The following is a 20,277-nucleotide window of genomic DNA, read 5'->3' as shown; positions in this document are numbered from 1 at the left end:
GAACTGATAATGCTGATTCCCCATTAGGTTTCTTGACGTGACCCACCGTTGCCCTGAACTACACTTCCAAGCTATGGCTCAGCTGGCAGGAGTCCTGAAAACCCATTTGTTTCGCCTCTTCGTGCAGTGCCACGAGAGCTATTACCAGAATTTCCAGCGATTCGGCGAGGATTATTATAACTTTGGCAAAACAAAGGTCAGTATCCTTGGTATTGCCAACAGCTTTGGTCATCAACGACTTTGGTCCCAACTAGGTCTAATACCAGTCCATACAAGTGTTGAATAGTCATGGGCCCAGGGCGCAGTCTTACCTCACTCCCATGTTCACAGCAAAGAAGCCAATTAATGGCCGCTTTAGCCTACTTACCAGCGATATTCGCCCTATCATGGACTTTGCTTCCCCTGTGTGGAATTCAGGCTTCATTGGTGACAAGAAGTTATTAGAGTCCGCACAAAGATGGACACAAGTGTCTGGCCTTGGCCATCTCCCTTACTCTGAAAGACTAAAAAATCTTATGTTTTCGATGAACGGAAGGCTGCTCAGGCAAGACTTGATTTATTGTTATAAAATATTCCATGATCCAGAGATGCTCTATATCTTCCCCCATAAATTATATGCCTGTTGTTTTGTAATTTCTACTTACTGCACACATATCCCCTTTATTTACTCACCACCTCTGCTGCCCTTATAGCTGTCTTGTTCATGTCCTGCTCCTTCTTTTGAACAACTTTGTCAAATCACTCTGCCTGATACACCTAATCAGTTACCATCTGTTCTGATTAATATTTTTGATTCTTAATTAAGAGCCCGTCTGACTGGCGTATCAGTTCTCGTCTCTAATCCCCGGTTATTAAAGGACAGGATCTGGATAGGGGGGGGGCCACCAGGTAAGTTAACCAGGTAAGCTGTATGTACTGCCTGGGGGTTGGGATGGCATGTTCCTCCCTTCTCCTTTAATTGTTGTATACCTGCAAAAATAAACAATCAATCAATCAAGCTCGACCGTCACTTCCTTCAACTTAATATCAACTAGAGTTGAAATGCAAAGTTTTGGAGCCATCTGATTAATGTAGAATCACTTAGGTTGAAGGACAGACCACCTAGTCTGGACCATGGGGTCTGTATGGTCTGGTTTTCTATGTAAATCTATGTAAATCAATATGGTTTCCTCCCGTTACACAGCCGTAAACAATCAGCCTGAACCATGGGGTCTGTATGGTCTGGTTTTCTATGTAAATGTATGTAAATCACTATAGTTTCCTCCCGTTACACAGCCGTAACTAATCAGCCATCATTGTCATCATCAGCCGCAGAACCCGCGCTCGCAGTGTTTACAAATTTTAAAAGTTCACGTCTTTCCCGATCCCCAAGTCGAAGAGTTTTCTGGACCGTCACAGTGGCATCAGGAGGTGGAAACAGGATGGGTGATATCAGTGACAGTATTGCAGGTGACGTGAGTGAGGGGGAGAAGCTGCAGGTGGTCAGAAACACCCTCAATAATGCTGTCAGTAAGGTGCTGGGCGGGTGGAGGTCATCTCTGCTAGCCAGGTAATTAGTCTCGTAATGCTAATGGAGCCAGTGTTTTCGTGATGTTCTTTATTTTTAAGGTTATTTGGCTTTCCCTTATAAGTTTGGATGCTTGATTTTAACCTGTGACTAATCCTACATCAGGTCTTTTTTTTTTTCTTTTTTTTTTCTTTTTTTTTTTACATCAAAGGACACAGCTCAAGGGTGACATTCTTTATTGTTAATGTTATTTAGCTGTTCCTATATATGTTTTGTACGCTTAATCTAAACATGTAAGTAATTCTGCTTAATGTGGTCAGGTTTTTTATGCTGTCTATTAATTTTTCAATACATGCAGATTTTATTTACATGGACTTACTTAGTCCTGGTATGTAGATAAAAATTAAAATATGGTGCATAATGAGCCAGGTGTCCCCTTTGAATAATCCTGTGCACCCCCAGGGATATGCTTACCTCACTTTGGAAATTAACCTCTGAAATTGGCCTCTGGCCACTCATGCTCTTTTCTTTTGTCGTAGCAGTGTCTAGGTGGCTTTTTTGTAGATGTTTTTGTGTTTTGCCCTTGAGCTGCCTCCCTTGCTGTAAATATATATATATATATATATATATATATATATATATATATATATATATATATATATATATATATATATATATATATATATATATATATCCTCCCTCTTGAGTGCCTGCATAATTACTTAAGTCTTAACTAAGCCAACTGCACACCCATCATCTATGAAGGCCATGCATAAACATTTACCAGTAATATATTTGACTAAATTCTGTGTGACTTGATTCATGCAGAGGTGGGCAAGTGCGGTACTTAGTGCGGTAGTGTGGTAGTACCGCATCACAAAAAAGGTACTGCACTACCGCAAAATTTCTGAAAATACTGCACTAAAAAATCCTGCGGTACTTTTTTGCGGTACTTAGGAAACTATCATAGACGACATTTGCAGTGCGGCATGCTCACAGAAATGTTTTTTTATTTTTTATTTACAGTAAATCGGACTCAATCAGTCAATCAGTCAATCAGTATCAGTCATCAGAATCAGTGATTCAATCATTCTGACTTTTCAATTATTGTTCAAAATTAAATACTAAATAGACAGACTAAACTACTACACTGCGAGTCTTCTTTAACCTGCGCGGTGCCGGCCATTTCAACCCTGGACCCGTCTGTGATGCCGGATGATTTTTCAAAGTACTATTTTAAGCATGTTTCCTTTGTTTGAATAGCCAGGATAGGCACTGAAGTATTTTTTTTTTATTTTGACTTCCGCTACCGCAGTACCGCACTGGGAAAGAAAAAAATGGGACCGCATTACCGCAACCGCACTACTCTGGAATAAGTACCGCACTACCGCAACCGCACTACTGATTTTTCAGTACCGTGCCCACCTCTGGATTCATGACATGCTGTCTCACGTCAAGGTAAATATTTTGAGATGTATCTTTATTTTAAAATGCCTGAATGCCATTATTTACGATTTATCTAATCCCAATGAGTAGGAGGTCAAAGAGTACTGTATCTGTCTTCATATTAGTTATAAATACACTTGTCCCCACGTATTCACGGGTTCACTATTTGTGGATCTGCGCTTTCGCAACTTTTCCCTAAAACATTCTATGCCTATGGACAATCTTCTGTTCCTAAGGAATGGACAATGTATACCTGCTTAAAGCAAAAAACTTTCATGCTGCTTTTAGGCAACGGAGATGCTTTATCAGGTAGATTTTGTCAAAAAATTGCACTAACTACACTTTTGCAGGGCAAGAGGTTTGGAGAGGGCATGCCAAATATTAATAGTAATTATTTAATCACTGGGGTCCATGTCCCCTAACTCCTGGAAATAAGGGGGGGACAGGTGTATTTCTTGAGTAAAAATTTTCATCAAGTTAAACAAGTTTATTTATATATATTTTTTTACATTCACAGCTGTTTTCCATCTTTGAGCAAAGATAACAAAAATGTTATTGATGCTATGAGAGCCAGCATGGCAATGGCTGTGCAAAAAGCTCTCCTTGAAGACTTTGCAATGATAGTAGATGAAGATGTTACTAAGTCTCTGAATGAATTCAACACCATCATCAAGAGCTGTTCTGGTCCCAAAGATTCCATAGCCTGGAGACCTCCTAGAGATCCTCAGATACACATGCTTGCTCATGATGCAAAGGTATGTAGATGGGTATTCATTTTTCATCCTTATGCATTGTATGTAAAGTAAAAGTACAGTATAGCAAGAAAAAATACTTGAATTTGTGGCTGAGGTGTAGTTCATTTCTTTTTTAATATACAGGGTGATATTTATGCACATGCAGAGAAAGCTAGATTGTCAACTGAAAAGATGGGGTGGATGTTTGTGAGGAAGAATTGTTGAACCAAAGTTTAAACTTTCCACTTAGCCTTTGGAAGCAAAGGTTTTCAACATTTCTGGAGTTCTGTGTCCCAGGCAATGACTAGCAGTCAGTCCAATCTCTGATAAGAGTTGGTGGAGCCAATTATTATATGAAACATGCAACAAATAACTGTGTTGTCTGCAGAATTTCTTTATCAATAATGAAAATATGAAAAAATCACGGATAATTATGATCATTTTACTTTCCATGGTTATAGAAAATATATAAAGGGTAGACATGGACCTAGGAATCAGAAGCAACTGTTCTAATTTTTATATATATTGCATAACTCTATATTAATTTTCATGCTGTTATGATTGTGCATTGGTGCTGAAATATGTTCATAAATTTTCATGTGATCGTAATTTACTTTTATTCATTCCCAGCTCACTCAATGACAAAGTGAAATTTTCTAGCATTTTCTGTCCACTCTACTACCCCTAGTTTTGTATGCATTTATAGGTGCTGCAATATGAAAAAGAGCACATTTTAGAGGCTCTTAAGCGTGTAAAGGCATCCTCTGGCAGAGCCCAGGAAGCAGTGGATCGGGAGAACAAGGAATGCCAGAAAAGACATTTGTGAGTCCTCTGTGCTGTTTGTTACAGTAGTATAGATTGCTACAGTATTAGTAGATTTTTTTTTTTTTTTTTTTTTTTTTTTTCAATGTTAAACAATATCCAATTTATCTTTCTTTTATGCTTCTCTTTTTAAATGTTACAATATATATCTGACATATCCTCAAAGTGCTGTTATCCAGGGTACATCTGTGTTTTCAGTTTGGAAGAAAAAAAAATAGAACAGACAGACTATGCTGAAATAGCTGTATGAAATCACATATCATTTCCTGCATCATCCCCATTTTTTTGATGCATTGGTATCCATTTTCCAATAATTTTCAAATCCTGCCATGCCATTTATCATTTAACTACATACTTGAAAGGTGATTTTGAAGATTAGAGAAAAAATAACTACATGTATATATGGATTTCTGGGCATGGTTTTGAATGTCATTCTTCATTTTGGAAATTTCTGCACTTGTAAAGTACCCTGAATGTTTTAGGGGTATGAAACGGTTAATGAACTGGGAGAGGAAGCAATTACTGTGAACCTCTGGTACTGAAAGTCATCCTAAATATTGATGGGAAATGGAAAGTTTGAGCGAGGACTTAACTTCAAGAAATTAAGATAATTTTATGTTTTTCTGCTTGCAGGGAAATAGAGAGAAATATGTCAGTAATCAATGACTTGCTGGAAACATCAGAAACCATCAATGATGCTCTTATTAAGGACCTGGGCCAGGCAGTTCTCTCCAGTCCAACAAATAGCAATACTGAAGACTGAGTGAAGAAACTGTGTTACAGAGCTAAAAATTCAGAATGGTGTACCATTTATTATGTATTCAGCAGTGAACCATTATTGTGTTTAAGCCCTCAATGATTCATACTAATTCATTGACAGGCTGAACACTCCACAGTTTGCTTGTTTTGTAGCACAGGGAAACCATATTTTTATCTTGTATATGCTACCCCATTCTGTTCTTTCATTGGACTCACTTTTTCCCAATCATTCAAACATATAATTGTACTTTCTCTGAATTACAAGCTTTATAGACAGCTGTGTGATGGGCTTTTTTTCAAGATTATTTTCTAAAATAAATTTTAATCCATTTAAAAAAGTTCATCAGCAACATCTTAAAAATTAAGTTTCTGTTTACATGGTTGTTATTCAGATCATGTTGGCAAGTCTGTATAACTGAGTGATTATTTTTTATCTTAAAGAGATTTTTGTTTGTCAGTAAAACAGTTTTTGGATTTCCAGTTCAACTAAAGTTGAGCACTCACAATGAATTAGAATACTACTCATATAAAGGATCAATGTGGGATGTCATCTTATAGAGGGAGTACCTAGGGAGGGACTAGGATGCCATTTTAGTGATTCTTTATTATCATAAATCTTGGTATCCCTTATTAGGATACTTATTGCTGGGGTCAATGATATTCTCTCAGCCTCTTTCAAAGCTACATAACTTTCCCATAAACTGCCTAAGACTTTTTCACTAGTAAATTCCCCACTCCCCACTGCCAAGTTTGTAATCTACCTTATTATTCACTCTGTAAAGGCATATATATATATATATATATATATATATATATATATATATATATATATATATATATATATATATATATATATGTATCAATATATATATATATATATATGCTTTGAAGTTCTTGGTTCCTCCCCGATACACCTTTTCGAGCTCCACTCAATGCTCTATTGTGTGTATGATTTCAGAGTGGCACACACACACACACATACATATGCATTGTTTGTACTGTAACATGAGTTCCTAGCCTATGCGGGATATGCTGTAATTTTATGAAAAAGTAATGGTAAAGATGAAGGCGTACCCTATAGCTGCGCTTGGGCTCGGTGCTCATTTCCTTCTCATTTGCCCTTGAGCGTGTGGCATGTGGGCACCCATTCCCCCGGGACACGGGGCACGGAAGATAACCGGATTACTGCAGATTACTTTCCCAAAGTTTCTCCAGGTAGCCATTTTTCGACTTGCCCGAAAGGGAGGATGAACAGCTGGGTGGGGATGAGCATCTTAAACTAGAAAAATGTAATTATCAAGATTACAAGTATGGAGGTAAAGAGGCATGATTATGCTATATAGATGTGAGTGAGCAAGCAAGAAAAAAATAGAAGTTTCAATAATGAGAAGGGCAAACATGCAAAGTAAACATATAGATAAATAGATTAATATCGTAAACATGCTAATTGGGGGCTCCCGTGGTCCCGTGGTAGAGTCTGCGCCTTGCGCTCTGGCGGGGTGCCGAAGCGTATGGGTTCGAGAACTACCCGGTGCCATGGGGGCAGAAAGGTGGGCTCTTTCCGACACCCTGTTGGGCCTCCTCCTTGAAAGAATTGGGTATCTTTCTACCAGCCGTCTGGGTGGTTGCGCGGCATGCTCCGCCTTCCTCCCTTGGGGTATATCCCCAACGAAATAACCCCCCCCCCCAAAAAAAAAAAAAAAAAAAAAAAACATGCTAATTGAGATTTACATGGAAGTATGATAATGTCAATAAATGACTGGTCTTGCCGCACGGTTGTCATAGCAACCACGACGCTTCCGTCAACAAGGGCTCCGTTATAAAGAAGTGACTTCCGTTTGGTTACGTCATTTGCCTGGTCGCCATAACAACCGCGACGCGTCTCGGCGCACTCCGGCCAGGAGAGCGGCACCATGGAGACCCCCGGCTTATAGCCATGTGTATTATGCCGCTAACAGGTTAGTGACGATTTAACGATAGTTAGTCACTTCTGAAGATGTGAATAATACTAAAGCGTAGCCTGTTCCTTTTTTTTTTTGCGCCAGACGTTCATAAACCAGGATGTATAGGTATTATAGGTAACTTTGAAATTAATAAATTCTTACACACACACACACACACACACACACACACACACATATATATATATATATATATATATATATATATATATATATATATATATATATATATATATATATATATATATATATATATATATATATATATATATATATATATATATATATATATATATATATATATATATATATATATATATATATATATATATATATATATATATATATATATATATATATATATATATATATATATATATATATATATATATATATATATATATATATATATATGAGCCAGAAATGTTCGGTTCATTAGAAAAAGATATTATCCTGCACCACCAACAGGTTAGTTTTTTGTTACATATGGTTTACTGATTAATGATTTATATTGCTTCACTTTATTGAGGCTGCTGTTGACATTGATGTTCATGGATTACATTAGATTTAGAGTTATCTTCTTGCACTCAATGCCAGATGATTAAAGTATGTAGTTAAAATTTTGCCAATCTTTAACAGGACTACAATGGCTGGTCAGGAGAATTTCTTCAGCACCCCTGTGGGTGCACGAAGAGGCGTCCCACCTCTAAGGTTGGAACGATGCCATTCTGCAAGGACTCGCAAGCCTCTGCCCTCTTCTGTGGCATTCCAGAAAGATGTTGTCACAGTAAAGAAGGAATTGGATGTCATGCAAGAGAAATCTCTTCATCCTCTAGGCAGCTCCTTCTCTGAGACTAGTTACCATGCCAGGTTACTTTCCCTTGTCTCCTGTATTTGGTTCAGCAATTTCTGAATATGTATCTTCAATCCAAGCATTATTTGATAAATGTAAAATTTAAAAGATTAACCATAATACCCTAACAGATCTACCGGTACATCTAGCAACTCCAGTGATGGGCTTCCTGCTGTGCTGAATGTACTGGAGCATGGACAACCACTGCCATCACTGGAATCTCAAAACACATATGTCAAGGCTTCCAAGTTGACTGTTGTCAAAGAGAAATCAGTCGGTAAAAAACCAGCCAATGAAGGGAAGAGAATGACTAAGAAGTTAGAGGCAGAGAAGATTGAAGAGGCAGAAAAGTCAGATTTTCCTCCACTTCTGCTTGACAATTTCAAAACCAAGGCTGTATTGGCTAAGGTATTTATCTTCAAGTTTTTTTTTTAATAAGTTCTATAGTAACATTTTTACATATGTAGGATAGAAAATATTTAATAAATTTAATTTAATAATTCAAATAATGTTTGTTAATTTACAAAAACTGGACTATAGTGATTTAAATAAGGTTGAGACTGTGCAAGAAATGCATAGTTGAGCTATATACTGAAGGCATCTCTCATAGTAAAGGTATGCTATATATTGAATCTTGTAAGTATAAATCTACCCTAAATTTATCATTCTGCCTCATAGAAAATTAATTATACAGCTAAACCAAGTAAGGTTGACCAATAACTCACAAAGGTAAATATTATCCTGATATGCATATGCAGCAACTGGGGATATTTGCTTACTAGTGCTTTATCTTAGTCATGACTGAAAATAATGCTGGATCTCTTAGATATGGAAAGTGCCACTTGTGGGATGCAAAGAAAATGCTTGGTCTGACTTTATATTGTAAGGGTAGGCAGAAGGCATGTCCCAACTATGGTGCTGACTATCTCTGCTTGATACACTGTGGCCAAAGTGTGTAGTTTTCACAAAGCATCAAGGTGAAAAAAAAATTAGTAGACTCGTTGACTTGGAGCCTCATTACATAGATATTGCAAACAGTTAAAAATTTAAAGTTCAATCCAGCTAGCTTACACTATACAATAATTATTGTACAGATAAGCCCCTGCCTCACTCAGATGAGTTGTACTTTTATTCATATAATCTTTTTCATGTTCATTTTGTTTGTATGAATGCAGTTTCTGTGGAAAGTTATTGTATGTCTTTATATTTTGTCTACTCTCTCCTGGTCAGATGGGTTAAAATCTATTGCCATTAAGTTTATAACCTATTGCCATACAGTTAACATATATACCACACCTGAAATTACGAATACTTAAAATTCTATCTCTTTACATAGGAATTGTTATTTAGATAATTGATATCTTCTCATCAGAGAGAGAGAGAGAGAGAGAGAGAGAGAGATATTACTGATAGTACTTATATACCCTGTGTATTTATTTGGTTCAGCAAGTGAGCCAAGTTCTGACCCCAAGTGAAAGAATTGGCAGCAACCTTACTCCATACTCCTACCTAGTCCGCATTCCACCTAGGTTTCCTCATGGCCGACACAGTTACTCAGTGCTGCCCTACATCCGTTATGGCAACTCTAAGGTTAGTGACACCTCTGTTCCAAAAGAAGAATAAATATGGGTATGGAAATTTTCATTGTGGATTTTTTTTGTTACAGAAGACAGACTAATGGCCAAGCAAAATGAAAACAATGTTGCAATATAATGTTTCTACGAAAAATAAAAGGCCTAAAAGTAATGTAAGATTTAGGAGGAGAGTTTTCTTGATACTTCCTAAAAATGTTTGTCATAAAAAGGAGAAAATACAGTAGATTGAAGGCTGTTTTAGAACTTAACAGTGAATGGGATGATAGAGTATACATACTTGTTAACTCTGGCATTTATAGGTTAGACAATAATGGTGAACATCAGTTGAATATTTTTTGCTGTGGAGGAGTTGAGGCATGTCATTATCCTGAGGATTACCAACAGGGTGGCTTTAGTGGCAAATGTCACAGGTACAGTGGGACTAGAACTAAAATCATGCTTTAAGATAGTTTCCTCATCATGAACCCATCTCTTTTACGCTTTTTTTCTTCAGTCACCAGGGAGCAATGAAAGCCGTGTAGTGGTAATCAGTAAGCTTCTCCTGCATAAGCATCCGTTATGGGCAATGTCTCAATTTGCATCCAGCTCTGTTAAGACTGCACGCCTCACTCACCACTCTCAGCTCTCCACAAACCAAGACTTGGGATGCCCTAGAATATCTCCTGCTGGGATGAAAGTTATTCAGGAATTTCGTTTACATGATGTCTTAAGAAAGCAAGAGGAGCGGGTTAAGACTAAAGGGGGCCGTTACAAGATTCAGAAGCAACATCTCAGGAAGGTAAGCATATGTTTGGCAGAAAACATGTATACATAATTATGTCAATTAATATAAATTCTTGCCATCATCGTCATTCCATTCATTTTTTTTTTTTTGGGGGGGGGCGGGGGGGGTCAGCATTTAACTGTATGTTGTAGATGTGTAAATTACTCCTCTCAAGTGTTTTGTTCCTGATCCTGATTTGTTGTATTACCCACAGACATTTAAACAATATACCTTTGCTTCATAACAGTCATCAGACCTAATTTCATCCTTCTGGGTTCTTCAATCATTCTGTGTGTTTTCATCAGAATCACTTTGTAAGGTTGTGAAGGTATTTACCATACTATACTATGTCTAGCTATGAGCTCCCTATGATTGAGGATGATAAGCTGTGGATAAAGAATGTTGGATGGCCAAGTGTTTGAGTACTTGAACAAAAAGATTGCTAGTGAAGTTTCTGACACTGTTACTTTGAATTTTCTGGGCAATTCCAAAAGTGGTAAACATTTAAGTTAGTAAAGTGACAATAGTTTTGGCAGAGGTGTTATTGATTTAGAAAGATTCCAAGGCTTGTTTGACCATGTGATGATTATTATGTAGTGCCCACCCTTTTGGCATTTTACTATATACTAATTTCTTTGTTATATAGCTAAATAAAAAAGTAAAAGGGGCAGTAAGATATAAAGAGGCCACGCAGTTGTGTGGGCTGGAGGAACAGCTACAACGCCAGAAGGAAGCCCGAGCACATCAACCTCTTCCATCAGAACAGGATCTAGGCAGGTCAGATCATAAAGTATTAGTTGCTTTGCCCTAAATAAAATCTATACTGTACTATACACAAGAGAGATAGAATATAATATGCATTGTATGTAAAATCAGTAAAAATTGATAAGTTGTATTAAAAGACAAGCAAATATGTACTTTGGTTTAATTAACGGGCACAAGAGTATAATTTAAGATCTGCTGCATTGGCTCAAACATTAACTGTAATTTTATACTCTTACACAGATATGAAGAGTATCTACAGAGGATCCAAGACCACCAGGTCACCACTCCACCTAGTAATCTGCTGAAAGTGGTCACTCTTGATGTTGACAAAATGGTATTGAGGAATATAAGGTAACTCTTTGAATGTTTCTTTTATCTTTCAGCAAATTCACCAACATTCAGTTGGATTCTTGTTAGAACGATGGTGTGCATTTTAAGACTTTACTATTACCTTATTTCCTCTTCTTACTTGTTTCACATTGGGCAAGGGGTCGGGTGAAGTATTCATCAGTCACTTATCTTTATTTATCTTAATTCCTTTCAGCTATTTTCAGCCTATTAGCTATTTTCAGGCTTTGTAGTGTAAATATAGGAATTTACTATTTCTATTCCAGTTTTAGGTATCAATGAGTTTATGATGCATATGCATGTACGTAAAAGAAGAGTAAAGTTTGCCTGGTTGGCAGTAGTTTTATACTGAGATTTTGTGACAGTTAAACTTAGTTGTGTTTAATGTTTTTGTTTGTTTGTTTCAGATTTCGCTTAGTGGTTAGTGAACTTGTTGAAGAGCTGAGTGACTGCTATCTGAAGGGGGTGAGGCATGCTGTTCTCAGATATGCTCTTCTCAGCCCAGCAGTGAGGGCAAAGTAAGGATTTTTATGTGAATATTAGTGTGAGTGTAAAAAGCATCTTCCTGAGTACAAATAGGCTGGGGCCCACCAGTAGTGTTTAGGAGATAGCCTGCAGCTACAACAAATAGATCACATAGAAAAAAAAATGTACATTTCACCTTTGGATTCATGAGTAATCTTTTACCAAATATGTTTTATTTTCGGAAGCATAGATAAAAGAAGCACTGTTAATGCCTGTAAACTATATTTGCCATTGGTGTAGTCACAAATGGAATATGACATGTTGTTCTTACTACAATAATAAATTGTTTATGTATAGCTTTTACAGTCAGCAGAGAGAAAATTCATAAACCATATTCAAAGACTAGATAACATGCAATTCTTAGAAATGCCTAACATTTGCTTTCTTTGGAAAGACATTGATTTTCTTGTGAACTGATTTTAAATGGATTAATATTGCTACATCTGGTAGATATGGAGTTTACCTTTAGTGAAAAGAAAATTATGACTTGTAGAATTGATTACAAGTTAGCTAAACATAATATAATAAGAAGACAACTACAAATTGGGTGGTGAATGAGAGCAACAAAGTAGCATGTGGAAACCAAATATGAATAAAAGTTTCATAGGGAGAGAAGATAGGTGTATGGCCAGATAGTATTTATGTAACAGGTTTTCAGGACCTGACCTTTACAGACTCTTCACATCTTGGTAGACCTTTATGGATGTCCCCCACAGACTGAAGATCACTGTGGCACCCGACGAACACGAACCCTTTGTGGTGAGAGCACCCGTTCCCTGGCACCAAAACTTCATCACCGGGGCGCACCACTGTTACCACAACCTCTTTGCTCTCAATCATGTTCTTGCTGCCCTAGATGCACTGTGGGATGAGAGGTAGGGTGATAGTATTGTAAAAGTTTGAATATTTATGTAAGTTTTTATCTATAGTATAGATAAAAACTTACATAAATATTCAAACTTTCAAGATATCAACAATGTTTGGTTTGGAATTGCTGCATCCAATCAAGAGAATTGCTTTCAAATGTTCATCAGTCAATCTCGTTCGATGTGTTGACTTCACATACTTCATTTTTGAAAATGTTTGCTCACAGACATAAGTTGTTCCAAACACTGATGCCATACCAGCGGCAAATTTCTTCAATTTTGGAAACTCAGCATCAGGTAAGCAGCGGTAAAATTCAACAAGTTTTCCTTCTCTGTGCTTCTCTTTCAACAAGTCATTTGCATGCAAATCAATGAGCTCCAACTGTAGTTCAACTGACACATCGTCAAGGTTACAACCAAACGGATTCTGGAACAGAAGAATATCACTCTCAATTCTGTCAAGATCTGAGAATCTCTCCAAAAAATGCTTCTTCAAGTCACGAATAATCTTTTTCGGAAAATCGAGGTTGACATCTTCAGCGACTGTAGCACAAAACTCTTTGAAACAGTGAAAATGAGAGAAGTTTTCTCCTTCCAGTTGTGCTTCAAACAATGACAGCTTTCTCCGAAATCCTTTGATGATTCTGTAGAGATCACAGACAAGGTTATCTTTTCCCTGAAGTTTCAGGTTCAGTTCATTCATATGGGATGTGATGTCGACCAAAAATGACAACTTTGACAGCCAGGTAGGATCTGACAGCTGTGGATCAGCTCTATCTTTTTCAGTGAGAAAAACATCTATTTCGTTTCGGAGCTTAAAAAAACGAAACAAGACTTTACCGCAGCTGAGCCACCTCACTGCTGTGTGATAAGGCAAGTCACAGAAATCAGAATCAATTTCTTCAAGAAAAGCCTGGAACTGACGGTGATTGAGTGCATGTCCCCGAATGAAGTTCACAGCAGAAACGACTGGTTTCAGTACACAAGAAATATCTAAGGCTTTCCCACAGAGTGCTTGCTGATGTATGATGCAGTGTATGAACAGAGCGCCCGGAATTTGCAAATCTTCCAAATGAGTCCTGATCTGCCCCACCAGACCCTTCCTCACTCCAGCCATGTTTTTTCCTCCATCAACTGTAACACCTCGAAGCTGATTCCACTGAAGGTTATAGTCTTGCAAAGTTTTCTGCACTTCCGTGAAAATGTCTTTTCCAGTTGTTGTTCCATGCATGCTACAAACGGATGCCAACTCTTCCGTTATCTGAAAGTCTAAATTGACACCACGAATGAACACGAGAAGTTGTGACGTACTCGAGAGATCAGTAGACTCATCCAGCGCAAGAGAATACCACAAGAAGTTCCTAGCTTTCTCGCGTATCTGTAGCACTATGTTCTCTCCAAGTTCTTCTGTTCTCCGCACAACTGTACTTGCCGAAAGGCTGATACCTCAAACAAATTGGCTTTCTCAGGACACAAGTCATTTGCTGCTTCCATCATGCACTCATTGATTAAGTTGCCATCAGTAAACGGTTTTCCTCGCTCTGCCATCTTATGCACTATTTTGTAACTTGTATGAGTGACAGATTCATTTTCAGTAAACTTTCTCTTGAAGAGATTTCTTTGAGTTTCTAAACCACGTTTCATGGACTCATATTTCTCAGAGCGTAACTTTCCAGAAAACTTTGAATATGTTGATAGATGTTTTGTTTCATAGTGACGCCGAAGATTGTACTCTTTCAGAACGGCAATACTTTCGATGCATACCATAAGTAGCTTTCTGGTCCTTCGAACTTTCCACAAAGAAGTACTTTACTCCCCATTCTTCATTGAAAGCACGACACTCGGCGTCCACTTTTCTTTTCTTAGTAGCCATAACGAAGGGTGAAAAGAACAGGATCTGAAAATGAAAGATACATTGAATTAGAAACATAATTAAATTCCTAAATATTAGAACACACTCCCTTGCACTCAGTTTGTTAACTGCACACCAAGATTAGTCATATTACGCTACTCTGAACACTTATCGATCACATATGTAAAGAATTTCAGCTTTATATTTGCATTTCGTGTATTCAAAGCTCCTCCATCTGTGTTTTTTTTCACAGGGACCAATCACAGTTCAAGATACCGCAGCCGCAACCAATGAGCGCGCAGCTAGAGAATCGTTGCCGACGTAAACATAGCCTATTCACCTGATTTACGTGTCCACAGTACAACCAACACAATGAAAAGGTGGAAATAAACTTATGAAGGTGTTTTAGCTACAAAATAATAATAATTTTTATTATTATAATAATAATGATATTTATAACAATAATCGTAGGATGGCAACAGTCTTTCGGGGTCGCCGCGGCGCCGCCGCTGCTTGCCGAGACCTGACAAATTCCTACAGTTTTTACTGCTGTTATTGGTACGATTTATTGTGATTTATAACTTCGACATATTATATTATTTGAGTTCTACGCTAATGAGCAAAAATAATAGTACAGGGCGCAGGGCTACAGATAACCCGAACGCAGGGCTGTTCTCCGCAGGGAAGACATACGTTGTGACTTTTTTTACTGGACTTTTCTTCTTTACATCGGGCTTTCACCGCGTGATGGCCGACAACACAGCACATTTATTCCTCTCCTGAGTGCAGCACCATCCAAGGGCAGTGTAATGGTGCTGCCAACAGTCACTCGTTACTCTTACCTTCGCTGATTTTAGTCATTTGATGGCGATTCTTTGACGGCGCGGAGCTGCTGCCACTGTCCACGACACCACTGTAAACACACGCGGACCACTGCCGGGGACTGGGACTCGGGATACTAGAAATGCCGACATTGTACCGAATTCAGTAAAAAAAACTCTATTTTTATTTTGAGATTCAATACAAATACAAAGATCTCCTAGTATTCTAAACTTAATATTTAAATTTAAATTATATCACAACATCTCGTGTTCCATACGTTTTATCAAGCAAATTTAAGTACCGTCGGCGGGCCTGATGATCTGACGTCGCGGGCCGGATCCGGCCCGCGGGCCGTAGTTTGGTGACCCCTGATCTATACATATGTGGTATACTTTGAAACTAACAATTTTTATTCTTCATTATTAAGCAAAAGCCTGATTTACTTTGTGAAAGCATAGTATTGCTATAGTCCGGCAAATCTTAAGTGGCGGCTCTGACGTAGACAGCCCGCTAGACACTGATGCTATGTCTCCAACTGACCTTGCGTACCGTGCCTCTCACACCCTTCTCTCTCTCTCTCCCCGTGTCTCTCTCTTTCTCTCTCACTCTAGTATAAAAACAAATATGTTTTTTATGATTGATTCTCTACCTGTGAGTGAATACAAAGAAATTTGTACAACACTTGGCAGCGTTGCCACCGCGGCGTTGTCAGCTCAAGTCAACCCAACACACCGCAGTTGCCAGTTGCTCTGCCTGCTTTAATTATCGCATTTCTGCCATTTTTTGGTGTGTGTCTGCCATCTGCCATACAATATCAGCCATATGGCATAATTATGACAAAATATTGAGACTGTACCTGTACATGGAATGCCAGGACCGTTAAGCAAATTTTGATGCGAGTCATCCAGGTGAATGGTGAGGTTCCGCTGGGGATGGCCAGGGAGTGGGGAAGGAGTGGTCGCTAAGAACATTAAAATATTACACTTTGACCCTATTTCCATACCACCCAAGGGGTAAAGAGTCTTGGTGCATTTTTTAAAAGAGGTTTATTATTATTATTATTATTATTATTATTATTATTATTATTATTATTATTATTATTATTATTATCCATTGTCGTGCACCATACTCCCCGAATGAGAGTACACCCCCACTTTTCTCGCACACACACACACACACACATACAGAGAGAGAGAGAGAGAGAGAGAGAGAGAGAGAGAGAGAGAGAGAGAGACACACACACACACACACACACACACACACACACACAGAGAGAGAGAGAGAGAGAGAGACACACACACACACACACACACACACACAGAGAGAGAGAGAGAGAGAGAGAGAGAGAGAGAGAGAGAGAGAGAGAGAGAGGCATGGTGTGCGAGGTCAGTTGGAGACGTGGCAACAGAGTCTAGCGGGCTGTCTACGTCAGAGCCGCCACTTAAGATTTGCTGGACTATAATGCTAACTCATAATTTTTCGAACTCCAGATTCTCTAGTCTACGGTTTGTGGACATGCGGGTTCTTGTAGGAGAGCGGGACCAGCCTGTTTTGACTCCCCTGGCTCTGGAGGCAGCCGTCCGTGCCCAGTGTTTACAGACACGGACTCTGCTCTTGCAAAAGTAAGGCAGCATGTATTGAAATTCTGGCAGTTCTTTATCATATGTGCAGCATAATCAAAAAGTAGTGGTTTGTCCCTCCACTTGTGTTGGCTAAATTTTCCTTTATTTATTTATTTTTTGCAAAACTGGGGTTATAACCAAATATAATGGTGGTACAGCATAAGGGTGGCACTTACTTGCCCATGTATTTTATAGTTTTGACCCTCCCTCAGTTGTGGCAGAGTTTGTATTGCTTCCTCATGTCATTATCCTTTCAGGCATTTATTTTGTGTACCAGCATTTTTTCCTCAGATTTATCCTGCATATTTTATTGTTTACTTCTTATATTTTTCTTGCTATTACCCTCATAAGGAAATCTGTTTTATTATGATATTTTCCTTCCAGGTGGTTGCCTGGGGTTGCACGTATCTTTGAAGAACTCATAGGCGCCTGGCGTGAGTTAGTGCCCACTGAGGCAGGGGACAGTTTGCGACAAGTGAGGCGGTTTTTCAGTGCTGTAAGGTCCAGGATGTCCCTCCAACTACGCAGCCTCGTCCTTGCCTCCATTAATGATTTTCGGAACTGTTTATTACAGCACAAGGTATATAATGTAAACACACAACATTGGAATGACTGAAATGAATATATCATAGAAGATATGAATAATAGAGGCTCCTCAAAACATAAAATTCTGACACTCATTGACTAAAATCCTTGATGGGAAGATATTTTAGTAATTTGAAGCATAACAGTAGTTTGAACCATTAAACTATGCTGCCTCGGAAGCTAAGGGGTCTCCAAAAGATACCTTCTGGCTTGCACAACAACTCCATCATATTCAAAACATCATCATACTACACACTTTTCTTCATATAGGATCATAGAATACCATTTGACTGGAAAGGAGACACATCAGAAAGAAGACATGATGGAACACATGCCTTATTAAAGGTAAAGTTGGCAGCATGCGCTATATCAAGAGGGTGCTGGCTGACGATTGAGTCCAACAAGTGATCAGACCATGGGTTAATAACAAACGCAAACACACACACAATAAATGGACAACCATAGTAGCAAAATGGAGAGCCAGAAGCTGTAGAAGTCAAGGTGGAGAGAGGACCAGGTTGAAAGATAAAATTAAGGCATTTCCAGGAGAAAGATTAAGTCCACTAACATCAGACAGTGATTTAGAATATATTAGGAAAGGCTTTCATCCTTCAGAAAATGGTGATGATGTGATGAATGGTAGAACTCCATCAAAATACACAACTTTGCATTTTCAGGCAGGTAACAGCTATAGTGGAGAGTATGTTGAGGAAAAATACATAGAAAAGGCCGTGGTGGAAGTATCAGTAGCAGTTGAACATCATCGCGTCAGTTTTCAACCACCACTCCAAAAGACTCATGAATGCCTGTTGGGCTGTGTGGCATCCATCATAGAACACAACCAGTGCATCCCAAGGATTGAAAGGCTCCTGTTTCCTGGTAAGTCACATTTTTATCATTTGCAAGCCATTTAAAAGTACTTGATAATGTTTCATCTTTTTTTCAAATAATCATTCCAAGAAATTTTGGGATACTTATATTACTGATGACCTTTTTGACAATTGAACTAATTATAATTTCTTTTGATTCCTTTTGGTTTAAGTACCATGCTTATACCTTCCCTGCAGTCTGTCTAGTTGTTATTATTCCTTCCTAAATGTAATTGATTATTGAACCTGATAATGATGACTTAAACATAAGTTTTGATGTGAAACAACTTTTTTTTTCCATATCCTGAATGACCTACCATAAATTTATACTGTAGAAGTTGAAATTTTGTAACAGTTAATATCAGTAAAGCAAAGATAAACACAAGCAGCTTCACCCCCGTCATGCCACAGATATGTCACGACGAAAGTTGTATCTGCAAGCAGTAAGTCAAGGAGAGGAAGCAGTACAGGAGGTGTGGTCTGATGTGTCACGAGTGTTTGCTGCTAATTCATCAGGGCCTTCTACCTATATCAGCCTCTACGACCAGTATACCCACCTCCTTGATGGATCCACATGTACTGCTGTCCATGACTTTATTGCCGACTGTGGCGTTCTCAAGGTAGGAGGATAAGAGAGAGAGAGAGAGAGAGAGAGAGAGAGAGAGAGAGAGAGAGAGAGAGAGAGAGAGAGAGAGAGAGAGAGAGAGAGAGAGAGAGAACATTGAAAATCAGACCACATAGACCCCATGGTCCAGACGAGAGAGAGAGAGAGAGAGAGAGAGAGAGAGAGAGAGAGAGAGAGAGAGAGAGAGAGAGAGAGAGAGAGAGAGAGAGAGAGAGAGACTGTTTGAATAATATATACTCATAGCTGAAATTCTATTGCAATATCATTATGCCACAAATGTCATAAGTAGTAAGTTCTGTATGTACACCTGGTTCTTGTTATACGCATGTTACTAATTTTGGGGGAGTAGACTCTTGTTTTTGGCAATAACTAGTTTAGTGATTCATCATGTTGGATGTCTAATGCAGCAATATTGAATTTCAGCAAAGTTTAATACGAGTTTACCAATGGTTTCAAGACCAACTGGAATATGATGTTAGAAATGACTCACAATGCACAAAAATAAATGGATTAATCACAACATCAATATTAAAATGCTAAAACCTTATTCTATAACTTAATAACTTTTTATTCCTTCGGTTGATGGGTGTCTGATGTCTTCGTCACCCAACACAATCACATAGGTTCAGAAAATATTCATATTTCTTAACTTAGCTCATCCGTTTGACAAGATGTATAATTCAGCTGATATCACTGGATTAAGTAGTAATTGCACATCTATAACACAATTTTCTAAACTCGATTGGATAAAAAAAAAGGTAAAGTAATTACGGTGAGTAGAATTATATATACTTTTACTAGTGAGTATCAATTTGATAAAATATTTTGTACTTCAAATGATATAGGAAATTAACATTTTCTCTGGTTTGATATCATTTATGGAAAGCTTCTCAGCTGTCATGAAAGTGATGGAAAAGATATTACATCAGCTGAGTTTTATGTACAGTGCACCAGAAAA

The 20,277-nt window shown here is 38.1% G+C and overlaps 2 protein-coding genes across 11 annotated transcripts in view; both read left to right on the top strand.

The window, feature by feature from the left end:
* Positions 1-1,281: 1,281 nt before the first annotated feature.
* LOC126999061 (uncharacterized) lies at positions 1,282-5,548 on the top strand. 2 transcript variants are annotated; one of them, XM_050861440.1, is made up of 4 exons: positions 1,282-1,549; positions 3,471-3,708; positions 4,394-4,509; positions 5,143-5,548. In XM_050861440.1, exons 1-4 carry the CDS (start codon positions 1,422-1,424, stop codon positions 5,270-5,272), a joined length of 612 nt encoding a protein of 203 aa, XP_050717397.1. In that variant the 5' UTR covers positions 1,282-1,421; the 3' UTR covers positions 5,273-5,548. The 2 variants fall into 2 exon arrangements, with proteins under 2 accessions (XP_050717397.1, XP_050717398.1); XM_050861441.1 differs by lacking the exon at positions 1,282-1,549 and adding an exon at positions 2,836-2,965.
* A 624-nt stretch (positions 5,549-6,172) lies between these two features.
* LOC126998752 (dynein axonemal heavy chain 3-like) overlaps positions 6,173-20,277 on the top strand; it is a 63,725-nt gene continuing 49,620 nt past the window's right edge. For 5 of the 9 annotated variants that reach the window (XR_007752981.1, XM_050860756.1, XM_050860758.1 and 2 more), the window contains exons 1-13: positions 6,173-7,226; positions 7,869-8,099; positions 8,214-8,490; positions 9,529-9,672; positions 10,171-10,455; positions 11,087-11,217; positions 11,446-11,556; positions 11,961-12,071; positions 12,795-12,953; positions 17,109-17,240; positions 17,625-17,820; positions 18,503-18,704; positions 19,106-19,314. Coding sequence is in view for 8 of the 9 variants with exons in the window: in XM_050860756.1 (XP_050716713.1) it covers positions 7,876-8,099; positions 8,214-8,490; positions 9,529-9,672; positions 10,171-10,455; positions 11,087-11,217; positions 11,446-11,556; positions 11,961-12,071; positions 12,795-12,953; positions 17,109-17,240; positions 17,625-17,820; positions 18,503-18,704; positions 19,106-19,314 (2,181 nt within the window). In the remaining variant the exon portion in view is untranslated. Of the gene's footprint in view, positions 7,227-7,763; positions 8,100-8,132; positions 8,491-9,528; positions 9,673-10,170; positions 10,456-11,086; positions 11,218-11,445; positions 11,557-11,960; positions 12,072-12,794; positions 12,954-14,850; positions 15,712-17,108; positions 17,241-17,624; positions 17,821-18,502; positions 18,705-19,105; positions 19,315-20,277 lie in introns of those variants that run through there. The other 4 variants (XM_050860755.1, XM_050860759.1, XM_050860761.1 and 1 more) reach the window with 4 other exon arrangements.

This window comes from Eriocheir sinensis, chromosome 15 (genome assembly GCF_024679095.1).
Source record: "Eriocheir sinensis breed Jianghai 21 chromosome 15, ASM2467909v1, whole genome shotgun sequence".
NCBI classification, from domain to species: Eukaryota; Metazoa; Arthropoda; class Malacostraca; order Decapoda; family Varunidae; genus Eriocheir; species Eriocheir sinensis.
The sequence above is the reverse complement of the archived record's forward strand: the minus strand, read 5'-3'. Positions and strand labels throughout refer to the sequence as shown.

What these genes read in the sequence shown, in the direction of transcription:
- LOC126999061 (XM_050861440.1), top strand. Translation starts at nt 1,422, where the DNA reads ATGGGTGATATCAGTGACAGTATTGCAGGTGACGTGAGTGAGGGGGAG. An exon ending in AGGTCATCTCTGCTAGCCAG is followed by an intron (nt 1,550 to 3,470) that starts GTAATTAGTCTC and finishes TTACATTCACAG; the next exon opens with CTGTTTTCCATCTTTGAGCA. An exon ending in TGCTTGCTCATGATGCAAAG is followed by an intron (nt 3,709 to 4,393) that starts GTATGTAGATGG and finishes ATGCATTTATAG; the next exon opens with GTGCTGCAATATGAAAAAGA.